At 51.8% G+C, this 16,985-nt stretch overlaps 1 protein-coding gene across 1 annotated transcript in view; it reads right to left on the bottom strand.

The window, feature by feature from the left end:
- PEBP4 (phosphatidylethanolamine binding protein 4) overlaps positions 1-16,732 on the bottom strand; it is a 164,712-nt gene extending 147,980 nt beyond the window's left edge. Inside the window, 3 exon segments of the mRNA XM_055086931.1 lie at positions 7,729-7,855; positions 12,785-12,923; positions 16,711-16,732. Of these exon segments, the coding sequence (XP_054942906.1) occupies positions 7,729-7,855; positions 12,785-12,923; positions 16,711-16,732 (288 nt within the window).
- Positions 16,733-16,985: the final 253 nt, after the last annotated feature.

The raw sequence follows: 16,985 nt of genomic DNA, 5'->3' as shown, positions 1-16,985 counted from the left end.
TAAATAAATAAATTTATATTAAAAAAAGAACTGTGTGCTTGCGGGGCGTCAGGAGTTCCCTGGCGATGGAGAGAGACCCTCAAAGTCCAGAAGGCATGACAACTGCCCTGCCGGCCCCCAGCCCCTACCCCAGCTCTTGCCCCCAGGAGGGCTCAGACTGCAGCGTGTACCTTGTCCCAGCAGCTGCTCCGCCAGCAGAGGCCCTCCCCACCTCCTCCTCTCCCCCCTCACCCCCAAGTCCGCAAGTGTTAACAAACAATAAAGGACATTATTACTCTTTTAAAATTCCTCACAGGCTTTCCCTGAACTCCAGCCAGAGGAGGCAAGAAGTCGCTGCAGCGTTCAAAGTTCAAGTGTTTGTCCCTCTAAACGGCTCCGACCGAGGCCGGGCAGCTACTTAAAATCCAAGAAGCCTCTGCTCACGTTCCCAGCAGACCGCCGGGGACAGACCCCGATCATACGGCAACCCCCGCTCCACCCCTCCAAAACACACACCGGCTGAATGACCTTTTTTCTTTAAACCAGGATCTAAACCTACTGGACTTGCCTTTCAGGCCCCATCTGCCCCCTCGGTGGAACAGCGCACAAAGTTTTTTCAAAGAAACATGATTTGATCTGAAAAACATCTGGAACCCATTTCTCCAGCACTTGACTGGAAGCTCTCAGCCGACATCACTGAACAATCACTGAACAAACGCCCTTTTTGCCTGTGCTCTGAGGCACATCCCTGCGGACTGGGAACAGGCGGCTTTATTGAAAGGTCTGACCAGAGGTTCTGTAAACCCTGGAGCGGAGGGTATAACGACAGGAAAGGTGGCGGGGGATACAGAGGACTGGAACTGAACATCAAGGCCAGGAAGCTCCCTAACGAAGGCACCCGGGAGCAAAACATCAGCCACACACGAGCGCTTCTCCCGTCATCCTCTTGACAATGACAGCGGCTCGCATTCTCACCATTACGAGATGCCCTTTGAGGGCAGGGTGGGGTTTGTTTTTGTGTGTGTCCCTGGCTCCTGTGACAGTGTCCGGCAGAGGGACAGCATCTGCTCCAGGGAATGGGTACATGCATGACACCCCAAGTCTGGACATCAGGGCCAGTTCTCCAGGAGTTGGGGTAAATTTGAGAGGCAACATTTCGAAGGGGAAAGAGCGGCAAAACCTGAAGGCAGGACACCTGCCATCTAGGGCTGGTTCTTCCACTCCCCAGCTCTGGTGAGCGTGACCTTGACCTTGGGCAGCGTCCCCCATCCTGTAGCCGTGGGGATAAGCCCTGCTTTGCCTAGCTCCCAGCGTTGCTAGGAGGATTGTGTGAAATCCTGCATGGGAAGTTTCTCTACGGCCTCAAAATCTGACCGCAAAGGCTAGAGGTGGTGATAAGTGTCGCTCCTCTTTCACCTGGTCCTGTTGTGGCTGGAGGTGCCCCCATCACAGATGGTGGAGTGGCCTGGGTTGGGCTGGGACACAGCTGGGTGATTTCAGCAGCCTTTGACCGAGGAGGAAGGTTAAAATGACATGTGAGCAGGCTCTCTTCCGCGCATGCGTCCTTGCCCGGGTGCGGGGTGCTCTCCTCACCTGCCTTCCCAGGCCTGGCTCCACCTGTCAGCCCCCCTCTCCGGTACCACCACACTGGCTCCTTCCAGAGCCTCCAGAAGCCCAAACCCTTCTTCTGTGTCTTTTACCCTTCAGACTACAAAGCAGTCTCTTATCATATGACAACCTATACCTTTTATTATGCTCCTGTCAGCTGCCAGGCACTGGGTTACAGTTACACCTCATTAATTCTTCCCTAAAGCCTCACTAGTGCATTGGTGAACCCCTGCCAGTAAACTCCTTACCCTGTCCTGACTTTACCTTTTTCCCAAGCTCACCGTCCTGAAACTCCTCTCCCCCTCTCTCAAGAGCAGCGCCAGGGAATTTGGCAAATCTGACGGCTCTTCCCCAGCCCGGCCCTGCAGCAGCCTCTCCCTTGCCTCTCTGACCTGACCTCTGTGGGCTGACTGATTCTGGCCGCTCCGTATCTTCTCCCCAAGGAGCCTGGCTACCTTGAAGAATCCACACACACCCCCCCACCCCTGGATGCCAAAGCTAGGCCTCCAGCCCTGCCTTTTCTTCCCAGCATCAGACTGTTGATCCGCGTACTGGGTGCACGTAGGGGCCTCAGATTCAGTGATGCAAAGCTGCTGCCACTGCCCGTGGTCCCTGTAGATCCAGGCCTTCTCCTGTGTCCCTTGCTTGGGGACAGCACCAGTATTAGGAAGAGGGCCCAATCACACCCTTCGTCCCGATTATTAACAGCACCTCCCCGTTCACTCTCAAAAACGTCTTGTTTCAGCGGATGAATTACATGCACAGCTTAACGCTTAGCCACCCACCTGCCTGTCGCAGAAACCCAAGGGTCACATCCCAACTCTCTCCTTCCCTGCAATTTCCGTTCCTCCAGTCACCAAGCTCCATGGATTCGACCTCCTTTACACCCTCAAGCTCAGGCCCCGGTCCACGCCATCACCCTTCTGTTTCAGCAGGTGCTCTCCCTGACTCCAGCCTCACCTTTCTCCATCCTGCCACCTGCACCTCAGCGACCTACCCAAGGGACCTTCCTGAATTGCTAATCCGATCACGTCCACCAGCCTAAAAATCGAACGGTGACACCCGCTCCCCAGCCTGGCTTCACAATAAAATACAGACTCCACACCAGGGCCCGTGAAGCAGCATCTGTGGCCCCTCAGAGCATGGTCCTGCCCTCTCTGGAGCCTCATCCGCACCTGGCCAACCCTGCCCCCCTGTCTATCCCCTGCCTAGTCACCAGCACAGGTCAGCTTGGGGTCACCCCCTCCTGGAGGCCGCTCCTGGCCCTCATGGTACCTTAGGTTCCCGTCCTGAAGCACTGACACCGCGTCCCTGCTATCCGTCCACCCGTCCGTCTCCCCACCTTAGACTTGGGAGCTCCGGGACGGTGCGCTTTATCTTGGAATCTCCAGCACTAAGAGGGTGCCCGTGTGTTCCATCAGGATTTGTTAGTGAATCATTTCATATCCCCAGCACCAAACTGAGTGCCGGCGGCTGTCCCAGGAGCAAATGCACTTTGCTGCCCCCCACGTGTGCACGCCCCCTCTTGGCATCTTTCCCCGAACGAGCCGGGCGGGCCTGCCTCACCCATCAGGGGCTGCTCTGACCAGAACCACCCTGTGTCCTGCCTCTGCTAACTACTTCATGACGGCAGCAGCTCCCATTTTTCTGCTCTGTGTGTAAAAAGAAGGATGGGAGGTGGGCCGGGGAGCTCCGAGGTCTCTTTCATCGAGCAGCGTCTGTGACTCTACCACACGTGGACGTCTCCAGATTTCCAGGGCTCTATAAGATTTGAGCCGAAGCTTGTCTCTACCTTGGGCCGACAAGGGCAGGGAGGTGGTCCCCAAAAGGCAGCCACACAGAAGCTGCAGGCCCAGAGTGACGCGGGGACGTGCCTGCCCAGCCCGGGAGGAGGACACTCAGGGTCACCAGCTTTCTGGGGAGGAGAATAGGGCTGCGCTGAGTCTGACTGGAAAGCAGAGGGACCGCAGGAAGGAAAGCTGTGGTCTGCGCTCCTTCCTTCTAATGCAATGCACGTTCCCCACGTAACAGCAATTTCTTCCCTTCAAGAGGATTCCAGCGGGTTAAATTCAAGGTGAAGAATAAGCCCCAGTCAAGAAGCTTCTTGGGGGCCTTTCAGTCTTCACTGGCTTGAGAAGGGATGCGTTTTGAGATGTTTGCCTCTTAATGTTTGTCACAGCACCAGGGGAGAAAAGCTGCTTCTTACCTCAGCACCTCTCTCAGCCCTCAGCAGCTCTCAGCACCAGGACCATTCACATTTTCCTGCACTACTTTGCCTTCTTGGGAGCCCACCTGACTTCCTCTTCTCTCCCTGCTTCCTCCTACCCACCCCAGCCCCCATCCACCCTGGCGGAGGAGAGACTAGTGCTGACCTGGGGTTCTGCAGAGGCGCCAGGACACCCGGCAGCTTAAAGTGCAAACCTCTGGGCTCACACACCTCAGAGCTCCAGCTCCAGAAGGTGTCCGTCCACCTGCCATTCATGCATTCCTTCACTCGGCCACCTGGCCACCCAGTCAGCCGACACGGGGTCTGCGATGCTGGTAGGGACTGTGGGTGGTTCAAAGAAATATAACACATAGTCTTGCTTTCCTAGAGCTTATAAACCGGTTGACGCTATGGGAGATATGAATAAGCAGCCACAATACAAGACAGAGGCAAGTAAACACTGGGTTTGGAGGGTAGGGGAAAAACGCTTGGAGAAAGAAGAGACCTGACCAAGACGGGGGTGGGACCCAGATGGAGGCAGTCAGGGAAGGCTTCTTGGAGGAGGAAGCATCTTGGTAGGGGCAGGGTGTTCCAGAGTACAGGGTCCAAGTCTGGGGAAGTGGCCTGAGCAATGGTGTGCAGGCAGGAGGACCCCTGCTGGGCACAGAGACGCTATCCCTTGACCTCTGGGCCCCTCCTTCCAGGGCTTCGGGGCTTGCTTGGTGGGGGGGCTCCCTGAGCAAGTCCACTGGCAGCTGCCACTTTGGTGGCATTGCTTTAATCCCCTTTGAAGCAAGGCACTGTCCCCACATAGCCAGTCACCAACCTCTTGCTTTTTCCATCAGGCCCTGGCCCAGAGGAAATGCCTTCATTTTTCTTCTCTGTTACTAAGGACTCAGGCTCCCCCGCCCCCACTTTTAAAAATTTATTAATTTATTTATTTATGGCTGCATTGGGTCTTCATTTCCGTGCAAGGGCTTTCTCTAGTTGTGGCAAGCGGGGACCACTCTTCATCGCGATGCGCGGGCCTCTCACTATCGCGGCCTCTCTTGCTGCAGAGCACAGGCTCCAGACGCGCAGGCTCAGTAATTGTGGCTCACGGGCCCAGCTGCTCCACGGCATGTGGGATCCTCCCACACCAGGGCTCGAACCCGTGTCCCCTGCATTGGCAGGCAGATTCTCAACCACTGTGCCACCGGGGAAGCGCCCGCCCCCACTTTTGAGGGACCCTGCACCTTCTCTTGTTTTTCCTACCCAACATCCTTTCCCCCTTCTGATAACCTGCACCTTGATTCTCCTTTGGGGGAACCATCCTCTTCTGCTCTCAGCCCTTGTAGATTAAGTGGGGCTGCCCAGCATCACTGTTTGGGTCAGGGATGGTCATGTAATCCAAACAGGACGAGTCTTGGGACTTTTAATGGTTGGATGGGGTCAATGTTGCCAGTGGGTTAAAAAACTAGTAAAACATAACTCTGAAGATGATGAGGTCATCTTTGGCACCACAAGGAAAGAGTCTACTTACATGAAAAACGAGCACAGAAAAAAGTAGAGAAAAGGGACAGATAGATTCCTGGTGACGTTGTTTGAGCACCTGGATCCAGCCATGCCTGAAGTATTCCCTGGAGTTTTCAGTTTGTGAACCAGTAATACCTTCCCTCTTTTTTGGCACAAGCCAGTTTGAGTTGATTTTTGTCACTTGCTACTAACAGTCTTGACCAAAGAAATACTTAACTTGATAAGCACATTAAATGAAATGACACATGAATAGTCTCCAACATAAAGTAAGTACCACACGATAAATGGAAGCTTTTGACACTCTAGCTGAACCTGCCTTCTCAAAGGGCAAATTTCCATAAACTTTAATTCTATAGCAGTAGAATACTACTTTTTCTTTCTTTCTTTCCACCACTCTGACCAAGCCGTCCTTTGTGAAATCTCTGCCCTCCTTGGATTTCTTAACCTCAGCTCTGCATCCTTCATAAATCTCCAGGTTTTCTCCCCTGCCCCACTTCTGAGCTGAGACAGGATAGGTGATTTCAGGATCTGGAGGGGGTGATAGCTTCTCTGCGTTTTGTGTCCGTACCCTAGGACAATCAGTACCAACTAGACTGGATCAAATGCAAAAGCTTCCCAAACTGGCTTTAAACTTGTCCCTCCTAAGGGCACCAGGTACTCAGGAAAGTCTACACTGCCATCTAGTGGACATCCGTAGCAATAGCACATGGGATGGAGCTCTTGGCTTAGACTCCCTCTTGGGACAGTCACTGGACTGTGAAAGTACTTGGTCCAAACCCTTCACTCCTTAAGAACAAGTGAATTAAGGGTGAAGGTGAGAGTCTTGTCCCATGGGACAGCATTATACTCTTCCCTAGAGGATTAGGCTCCTGCCCTGCTCCTGTCCTGAGATACAATCACCGAGGCTTACGTTTCCTCTGCTTGCCCTGCCTGTCCAGGGGTGTGACCCAGTCCAAGGGTTTCCAGTGGGGAGGGCTGATGTGTGCGTGTGTGCACGTGCATGTGCATGCGTGTGCATGTGTGCCAGGCTTGGGAGGATTGAGGGAGAGGACACCCAGAAGGCCTCTTCATGACTTGCTTAGCCTCCCAGAGGAAAGGATGTTTGTCACAGTTACAAACACCATAGCCTGTCAAAGCTTCATGTTCTCAGCCTCATAAATTGAGACATATCACCACTTATTTGTTCCCTGATAGTAAAAGGCAGTTAAAGAAAGAAAAATCTCGGGAATTCCCTGGCAGTCCAGAGGTTAGGACTCAGCACTCTCACTGCTGGGGCCCCGGGTTTGATCCCTGGTCGGAGAACCAAGATCCCGCGAGCCCTGAGGTGCTGCCAGGGGAAAAAAAAAAGAAAGACAGAAAAATCTGTTGCTCTGCTTCCTAGTAGTCTGTGCCACTCCCCACCCTAGAACCTGTTATCTTGTTATACCTGTGTTGACAGCCCCCAGGCTGGACCGACAGAAGGGAGGAGCCCTCTGTGGACTCTCCCTGCCACGATGAACAGAGGGGACCAGAAGGCTGGCCGCAGTGTGCATGTGGTCACATCCGGTCCATGACCCTTCTGTCTCCACGCATTCGTGGCCCGAGTCCTGGACACATCACAGTCCTTGTGCCTAGGTTGACACTGGCACCTCTGACTAAAACACGCAGACAAAGCAAGGGTCACCTCCACCCCTGACACTTTGGGGGCTCAGCCTAGTCAAGGAAGAAAGAAACATCGACCAGGATGCTGGAGCAGCTTCCCCAGCAGCTGCAGCCCCATTTCCCACTCCCCAGTGCCCTTCCCCAGGTTTACCACATCCCCAAGCCAAGGGAAGCTTCCAGAACAAGATGGTACAAATCATTTCCCAGCAAAAGGAATAGTTATTTACAATTCTTAAAATGTTTCTATTTTTTATTTCCTACAACTCGGGGCAAACTTCTGAGCGAGTGTCATATTGCGATGCCCAAGAGTCAAGGGCACTGACCTCTGCTTGTTTAGCCTACGTGAGAGGCGCTGCCCATTACGAACCAGGTCCCTCCCCATCCAGATCACTCTGAAAGCCCAGCCGCTCTGCACCTTGAGAAACAACTCCCCACAAGCCCCTCTCTCCTCCTTTTCTCTGCTGACTCCAAAGCACACCCTGGCTGGTCGCCATGTTGACTGAGAAGCCAGGCTCAGGGGCCCAGGAGAGGGAGAGGCCCCGGTGGGGCGGACCCTGAGCCCCGCCAAAGCTTCCGCCCGCAGCCCTCCTACCCACCCCAACCTCCTCCGAGGCGGCGGGGCTGCTCTAAAGAAGGCACGTGTTTATGGCAACGGCCATCTGGTACCACTAAAGCCAACCCAGCTGGCTCTGCACGTGGCTTCATGTCACCCAGATGAGCAAACCCAGAGGAAACCCAAGACCCATGACTCTCCCATCCAGCTGGGCTGGCTCACTCACATCCAAGGCCCCAGGGAACTTGACGATCGGCTCGGTCCAGTAGGTGATCTTCTGTCTGTAGTTGTGGCATTCCGGAACAACCATGCAGCTGAGGTTCCCCAACTCTGGGTAGAAAACCTTGAGGCCCCTATGGAGAGAGGGAGGTGGTTGGCCCATGTCAGGATCTTAGGGGAGCCCGGGGTGCATAAGGCTTCAGTCTGACCTGTGTAGCCTAAGAGTTACTTGACCACTTGTGCCTCAGTTTCTCTACCTGTAAAATGGGGACACTGATAATACCTATTTGTAGGGTCGGTAAGAGGAGTAAAATGGTGATTGGTGTTCACAACAGAGCCTGGCAGGTCATCAGGGGTCAGAAAGTATTCATTACTGTCAGTGTTTACTTCTCAAAAAATATATACATCCAGAGGCAAACCTGGTCAGTGTCTTTAAAGTAAGACTGGGCATTATATGTGAACAATATATTCACATTGCTTTTCTGGAATGTTCTTATTACATAAAGAAAGGTTTAGCACGTTAGCACAGGCTTCTTCATGGGCACAGACTTCTCCGGCCCCTAAATAACCAAGACCCTCTCCATACCTGCAAATCCCACCAGTAATTAAATAACCCACTTCTCTAGGTGATGCATTGCCCCCACCCTAGGTTCTCAATCTGCCATTCACTGTGCTTTCAAAATGCAAATATCTCTCAGGGGGTAAAACATCTAGTCACTAAGTCTGTGGTGTGCATCCATTTATCTACTTTCTCCCTGAGAAGCCCTGAACTGCACAAGTGCCCTGAGAACTGGGCTTGCCGTGCAGGCTGATCCCATACCTTCACCAGGGTTAGACTTAAGGGCTCACTTTTATTTGAAACTCAGGGGTGGAAGCCAGGCTTTCAATTAGATACAGGAAAAACATCTCTGTGTCAACTTTTTTTTTTTTTGCTTGCCCTTCTTCCCTATCCTTCTGTCACTTTTTATCACCAAGGCCTGGGGTCATTTGGTTAAGATGATTCACTCAGCCTTTCCAAAAGCCCAGCATGGCAGACCAGCTCCACAGTGGCCAGCGGTCACCCGGAGCTGGCCACATTTCCTGCTGGGGGTGATGCCTGAAGGGGACCCCTGAGAATGTCACTGGGGGAGTAGATCTGGAGGGGCGCTCCCGAGGTCAGGACCCGGGAGAAGTACAGGGACCACTTCCCGCTGGAGAGTCCCGCATTCCCCCTCCCACAACCCCACCCCTTCCAGTGGATCCTGAGGTCCTGCCTTGAGCAGAGGTCGCCCGAGTCTGCAGAGCTGGCAGACACAGGATGCTTCCTCAGACCGGCACCCCCAAGGCCAGGACTCAGGCCCCTTGAAGCAGGACTAGTCACTGGAGCCAGTTTACCTCTTTGCAAGTTTACAGTAGTGCCTTTCCAGTGGCATAGTTTTAATAGCTTTTAAAGAAGTTTTAGAGGATGGGTTTCCATTTCTCATCACGACAGCCTTTTAAGGACTTTTTGGTTTGTTTCTGCCACAACTTCCTGCCACTGCAGCAATCGAGATCCGAGGCTGAGAGAGGGGACCCTCTACTGGCAGAGAGATGGAGATTCAGCCCACAGCCTGGAACTGGGAGAGGCAAGGGGTGGGGAGGAGGGAAACTGAGGACCGGAGGGGCCTTCCCCAGGGAAAAAAAGTGCCTCCTCTTTTTATCCCAGTAGAACTACTGCAAACGTTAAAACAGTTAAGCAAAATCACCAAGTTGACGTTTGGTGAGTGGGCCTAAAGCCCCAGAGAGTGCCTTGATAGGGTACATGCCAGGGGACCAGGAGTGAGGTCTGTCCCCCCAGGCCCCCGTCATACCCACTGAGCGCTGCCTGCCCAGGGGTGGAAGCCCACATGTTGCCTGCAAGTCACATCCTTCAGATGAGACTGCAGCCCCAGCCAACAGTTGGACTGCAGCCTCCTGAGAGCCTGGGCCAGAGGTGCCCAGCTGGGCCATGTGCAGAAAAACCGAGGTGATAAACGTGTGCTGCTGCTAGGGTTGGGGTACTGTGCTGTAGGCAACAGAGAAGGGCTGCGTAGCCTTGTCTGCACTTCCCTGTGACTGGATGGTCACAGAAGTCCCTTCAGCATTGTAAGAACCACATCAGGTAGGAAAAATTCTCCGAATCCCAGCTGCTCAAAAGTGAGTGAGACCAAAAGGCCCATGGAGGGAAGACAGCCTTCACAGAGGCGCCTGGGGGCTCAGGGGGCACCCCACCCTCTGCTGCGTGGTTCTCAGTGTGGGTCTGTCTCCACCTGACTCTTCTTGAAGGCGGAGGCCCAGAACAAAGCCCCTAAGAAGGAGGTGAAGGATGGGAGGTGGATGTCCAGAGCAGCGGGTGAAGGCGGGGGGCATGACATCTGTGTCCAAACATCTGAAGGACCCTCCAGAGGGACAGAGACCAGATTTGTTCTCTGCAGTGCCTGGGGCCAAACTAGGAAGAATGGGGTGAAGTGAAAGAAAGGCAGCCCCCACTTTGACATAAAGGTGTTCCCTCCAAAGGGGGAAGATTTTCAGCGCAGAAGAGAGGGCTTTGGGAGGCAGGTCCTGGTCCCTGGGAGAGTCCACTGAGGCCACCAGTGCAGAGGCAGCAGGGAGAGGGGTGTTGAGTAGATTCACCCATTGGGTCTGGGTTGGACGACTATGGTTCTTTCACTTCTGAGACTGAGCCTAGGGTTCTGACTCTCAGAGTTTTGGTCAGTCTAGTCTGGCTTTCTCAGGAGTGGGTAAGGTATTACTCTGGAAGAACTTTTCTCTTAACAATGTTTCCCCACTGCTTGTCACAGCACAAAAAATTCCTCCCTTATAGATGAATATCTTTAGGTATTGAGTCCTAACTTCAAGAATTCCCTATTAGGCTCTAACAATACCCGTGAGAGGAGGTGCTTTTCTCGGGGGAGTCTCTTGGTGAAGTCAGAAGCATGAGCTGATCAGGGCTCTTGGGGAGGGGGCTCCAGCATACTGATCTCTCCTCTGGGGGCTGATATGCCCTAGATGTGTCCTCATTCAGTGATGATCTTTTACAAACAAAAGCTTCCCTTGTGCAATGATGATTTACAATCAAAAGCCATTGTCCTAGCAGGCAGGCTGAGTTCTGTAAGTCCTTGTTTCTCAAATTGGGGATCTGCTGGTGTCTTCTAAGAAGTCCTGAGAACGACTCCCGCAATGGACTGAACAATCGTTATGTTGAAATCCCAGCCCCCAGTGAGATGGAATTAGGAAGTGGGGCCATTGGGAGGTGCTTAGGTCTTGAGGGTGGAACCCTCATGAATGGGATTTTAGCACCCTTATAAAAGAATCCCCAGAGAGCTCTCTCACCCCTTCCACTCTGTGGGAAACAGCAAGAAGATGGCCGTCTATGAGTCAGGAAGCAGGTTCTCAGCAGACACAGAATCTGCTGGTACCTTGATCTTGGATTTCTCAACCTCCACAGTGTTGGGAAATAATTTTTTGTACTTTATAAGCCACCCAGTCTGTGGCACTGTGTTATAGCAGCCCAGATAGACTAAGAGAGCTCCCCTTTACTTGAGATGCTCCGGGCCCTGGATGAAGGTCAGCAGCTGAAGGTGGGTGGGGAAAGAGCATGAGTGTAGTCAGATGAGGGGGGCTGAATCCTAGCTCTGCCACCTGTCAGGTGTGTGAGCGCTGCGGGCAAGTTATTTAACCTCTGGGGAGTCCTCATCTGCAAAATGGGGATGATAACACCTATTTCGTGGGTTATGTTAACAATGAAACGAGTCAAAGATTTAAAATCACCAGCAGAACTCCTGGCATGTGCCAGGTGCCCCAGGGCTCCCGCATGTCCCGCAGTACACAGGCCACCAGGGTGCCGGTGTGTGGATGTCTGCAGGGCCGAGCCTGGGGCTGCTGGGGTGCAAGCTGGTCTCCTCTGGTGACCGTACACATGTGATCATGTTTTACGTGTTCCACCGTGAACATACAGAGGTGCTCTGTATGGGGCACTGATCATAGCCCGGCCTGGCCTTGCCCTGGGCCTGCTGTCATCCCCAGCTTGCGGGGCTTGACTTGCCTGCCAGAGGGAAAGGCGTGTCCGCCCCCGGGAAGGTCCCACTCAGCAGAGCACCCAGAGCATTGGTGCCCACATGTCAGGGGCAGCCGTTCCCCCCTGCCCCACACAAAACTGCACCCAGGACTGTTTCACCACGGTTAACGATAGGAACAAAATCAGTGTCTATTTTTTTTTTTGGCGGGGGGGAGGGGAATTCAACTATCTAACTTTTTAAGGGAAAACATTTTGCTTTCTAAAAGTCATGTCTGTAAGAATTCAAATGTACTCAAGGAGACAGAGTAAGAAGTGAGAGTCCTTGACCCACTCTCCCTTCTGATGGCCTCAGTGGGATGCCAGTGTCCTCGGCCACCAGGCTGGCAGAGGGTGTTGGCAGCTACGGGGCCTGGGAAGCCCTCAGCATGGCCCATGACTCCAGGACAATGAGGACTGGCTTTTCTGACCCACAGTGGGTGAGGAGAGAGCTGACCTCCGACGCAGAGGGGGAGAAGTTTGCACCGTTGGAAGGGACACAGCCAGCCTCCCACGCCTAGCCTCTTCTTTGAACGACGTCCAGTGGCCACACGCCTGCCTGTCCTGACACTCCCGGGGCCTTGTTAGAGAAAAGCAAACAACCACCTCTCACAGGGAGGGTCCCATCGCACACCGTCTGTCAAATGCCACTTTTCTTTAACATGCCACTTTGTTGGGGAGAAGGAGCCTTCAAGGCTGTAGGGAGGGATGGTCTCTCTTGGGCTCCCAGCAGGGAGGGTGAGGCCAGCCCCACAGGGCCCCTCAGGTTTGGAGGCCCCAGGGGGAGCCGGCCAGATCCGTGCGCCCTCCCGATCCTGGAAGAACCGCCCTCTGGACGGAAGGCCCGGGCCTGTCTCAGAGTCCTTTCCTGGGTGTTGTCCTCCAACCGGGTGGCCCCAGAGCTGACGCATGCTCTGCCTGTCCACAGAGGCCGCCCTGTGAGGCAGCGGCCCTCGCTTCCCGGAGCCCTCCTTCCTCTGCCCTCTGGGGTAGGGGGGCCGCCCGGCCTTACTTGCAGAGAACAGCGTCGTTGTCAGGCAGGGCCTCGTACACGCACGGGCCATTGTCCCCCTCGTCTCCGGTGGCCGCCATCGTGAGGCCCAGGGGCAGGGCTGCCGCGGCCAGCCTCCTATGGTCCCGCTCTTGGGCACCTGGAACGGAAGCAGCCCGTAGTGCTGCTGGCCCTCTGCAGGGGGCGCCCTTCCCACCCTGCAGCCCCCAACCCGGGGGACCCACCTGGTGGGACAGAGCCCGTGCTCAGCAGGGAGGAAAGGTGGGTGCAGCCTGGGCTCCGGCAGCTAATCCGCCACCGGACACAGGTACCTTGGGAGGCCCTGGGCCTCCTCCCAGCTGGACTCAACTACCTCCAGGTGTCCCACAATGCCTTGCAAGATCTGGCTCTTCCTGCCTCTCTAGCCACGTCTCTCTACTCTCTGCCTGTCCTCAAACTATTTCCTGCCCCAGGGCCTTCCTATGCTCCACCCTGACTTCCCAGTCCCTCCTGGGGGATCCCTAAGTGTCATTTCTTCAGAGAAACTTGCTCTGACACCGAGACTCTGTTAGATTCCCGTTATGCAGAATCAGAGCAATTTACTCCTTTTCTTTTTTTTTTTTTTTTTTTGTGGTATGCGGGCCTCCCTCTGTTGTGGCCTCTCCCCGTTGCGGAGCACAGGTTCCGGACGCGCAGGCTCAGCGGCCATGGCTCACGGGCCCAGCCGCTCCGCGGCACGTGGGATCCTCCCATACCGGGGCGCGAACCCGGTTCCCCTGCATAGGCAGGCGGACGCGCAACCACTGCGCCACCAGGGAAGCCCTACTCCTTTTCTTATTGTTCTTATATGTTTGTAAAATAGTTTTGTAGTTATTTACTTAGTGATTTGCCTATAGTCTCCCCATCCCCTAGCCTACAAGCTTCTCTGAGGCAGTACCTAGTCTGTGTCTAGCTTTCCCTGGTGGGCCTAGATGCTAAATAAATTCCTGTTTGAATGCCTGACAAACTTGCCACTTCTGTTTCTGATCATCCTTATTTCACTTAATAGCTCCTAACTCTATAAATATCAGAAGGAAGCTAACCACTCAGGTTGGCCTTGGGCCCTGGATCCCTTTTGCTTATTTATCTAACTTTCTTTGGCTTGTTTTTGTACGGAGAGATCTGACAGAATGAAGCGGTTCTTGGTGTTTTTGAATCTGATCCTTTCCTTGGGGAGTTACATGACTTGGCTTTGAACTCAAGAGTCCAAGATTGGAGAGCCACATTCAAGCCTGCGGAGCACAGCTCCCCATTTCCATCACCAGCCTGTTTTGCTCAATTGCTTCACTCTAGAGGCACCATCTCCAAACCCGTCGGTGCCCACCCCTGAAGCTGCCTTCTCTTCCTTCAGGCACCTGGGCTGAGACCACCTCCCAACACCATCAATAAGGCCAAATCGGTTGGCTTCCTGAGATGTCCTGGTCCCTCCAGACACCCGTATCTACTGGACCAGTGCTCCTGGAACACTTTACCCCCCTCCCATCCCTCCAGGCCTGCTGTGCCTGACACCCCCCTATCACTGCCCAAGTGTCACCTCCTTTCTCTACCCAGACACAGACTCTCATGCTTTCCCTCTCTCCTCAACCTTTCCATTGATGCCTTCTGGAATCGCTGTACTGCAGTGACCAAATTCCCCCTCATTCTTTTCTTTCATTCCTCATTTAAAAAAAATTGAAATATAATTCACATACCATAAAATTCACTCCTTTAACGTGTACAATTCAGTGGGTTTTAGTATAAAAATTACTAAAGGATGTGCAACCATCATCACTAATTCCAGAACATTTTCATCACCCCAAAGGAGCCCAAATAACTCATTAGCAGTTGCTGCCCATTCCTTCCTCCCCCAGAGCCTGAGAACCACTAAATCTTTCTATCTTTGTAGACGTGCTTATTCTGGACATTTCATATAGATGGAATTATACTGTATGTGTTCTTTTGTGACTGGCTTCTTTCACTTAGCATAGTGTTTTTAAGGTCCATCATGTTGTATCATGTATCAGTACTTCATTCCTTTTTATGGCTGAATAATCTTCCACTGTATGGATATACCACGTTTTATTTATCCACTCAGTTGATAGACATTTGGATTGTTTCCACTTTTTGGCTATTACTAGTAATGCCTTTAAAAATATTTGTGTACATTTTGCTTTGTTTTGCTTGTGAACCTATATTTTCAATTCTCTTGGGTTATGCCTAGGAGTAGAATTGTTGGGTCATATAATTCCATGTTTAATAGTTTGAGGAACTGCCAGTCTGTTTTCCAAAGTGGCAGTTACATTTTACATTCCTACCAGCAGTGAGGGTTCTAATTTCTCCACATCCTCAGTAGTGCTTATTGTTTCTTTTTAAATTATAGCCAGCCTAGTGAGCATGAAGTGGTATTTTATGTCATTTTGATTTGCATTTTAATAATGATTAATGATGTGGAACATCTTTTCATGAACTTTTGGTTCTTTGTATATCTTCTTTAGAGAAATGTCCATTCAATTCCTTTTCCCATTTTAAAAATGGGTTGTCTTTTTATTGTGTAATATGGGTTCTTTATATATTCTGGATGTTAGACACTGATAAAAGTGTTTTGATATTTACAGCAAACACCTTTTAACCATCCCTGAGTTTATGTTAATGAGGTGACTTTTGGAAAGCACCTAAGCTGGTTGCCAGGGGAACCAACCACGTGATTGGAGGGTTGGAACTTTCAGTTCCTCCCACCCCCTCACCTCCATGGAGGAGAGAGGGGTTGGAGATTGAATCAATCACCAGTGGCCAATAAGTTAATCGATCATATCTATATTATGAAACTTCCATAAAAACCCAAAAGGATGGGATTCAGAGAGCTTCTGGGTTGGTAAACTTGTGGAGATTTGGGGAAAGTGGCACACTCAGAGAGCATGGAACCTCCACACCCCTTCCTGCATACCTCGCACTACACATCTCTTGTATTTGAGGCTGTTCCTGAGTTATATCCTTTTGTGATAAACTTGTAATCTAGTAAGTAAAATGTTTCTCTGAGTTTTGTGAGCCGCTCTAGCAAATTAATTAAACCCAAGGAAGGGGTCGTTGGAACCTCTAACCTATAGCCTGTAGGTCAGAAGCCCAGGTGACAACCTGGATTTTGATTGGCACCAGAAGTTGGGGTGAAGTCTTGTAGAACTGAGCCTTTAACCTGTGAGAGCTGATGCTATCTTCAGGTAAATAGTGTCAGAATTGAGTTGAACTGTAGGATACCCAGATGGTGTCAGAGAATTGCTTGGTGTGGGGGAAAAACTCACACATTAGAACTGGTGTCAGAACTGTGGACCCTCATTGGATATTTGATTTGTAAATATTTTCTCCCATTCTGTGGGTTGTCTTTTTATTTTCTTGATAGTGTACTTTGATACACAAAATTTTTAAATTTTGATGAAGTCCAATTTATCTATTTTTTCTTTTGCTCTGTATGCTTTTGGGGTCATATGCAATAAATCGTTGCCAAAGCCAGTGTCATGAAACTTTCCTCCTATGTTTTCTTCTAAGAGTTTTACAGTCTTGGCTCTTACATTTACATCATTGATCCATTGACTTAATTTTTGCATCTGGTGTTAGGTAAAGTTACAATTTCATTCTTTTGCATGTAGCTATCCAGTTGTTCCAACACCGTTTGCCGAAAGGACTTTGCTTTCCCCGTTGAAACCCCTTTACCTCCACCTCCTGCCATAAGCAGAGCCTCCCTGTCCCCTTGAGAAGCTGCTTCTCCATGTATCTCAGGTTTGAGAGGTAAGGTCAATGAGCATCCCCCACTCCCCTTTGGTGCTTCTAGACCATGATCTCTCAGCCTTCTTGTCAAAATCTAAACTTCATGGTGCTTATTCCATGTGAAACAGTTCTAATCAGTGTCATCTGCCTTCCTACCACTCCTTGCTCACTGAAGACATTGCTACTTGGCATGGGGACTTTGTTTCCTGCTTCAAGCCTTGCTCTTGACCCTGGGTGACATCTATATCTATGGATCACCTCTTCCAACACCTCCCCCCTCCCCTCCAGACTCTCTTCCCATGGCGACTTCTTAGACACTGTCATCACTGAAACCATTCCATGCCGAAAATCTTAAATTCAAGCAGCCATTCTGATGACAACCTCTTCTCCTTCCTAGTCACTCATTTTGTTACTCCCACTGCATCTAGTCTTCCATCTCATTCCG

The sequence above is a fragment of the Physeter macrocephalus genome, chromosome 9 (genome assembly GCF_002837175.3).
Source record: "Physeter macrocephalus isolate SW-GA chromosome 9, ASM283717v5, whole genome shotgun sequence".
NCBI lineage: Eukaryota > Metazoa > Chordata > Mammalia > Artiodactyla > Physeteridae > Physeter > Physeter macrocephalus.
The sequence above is the reverse complement of the archived record's forward strand: the minus strand, read 5'-3'. Positions and strand labels throughout refer to the sequence as shown.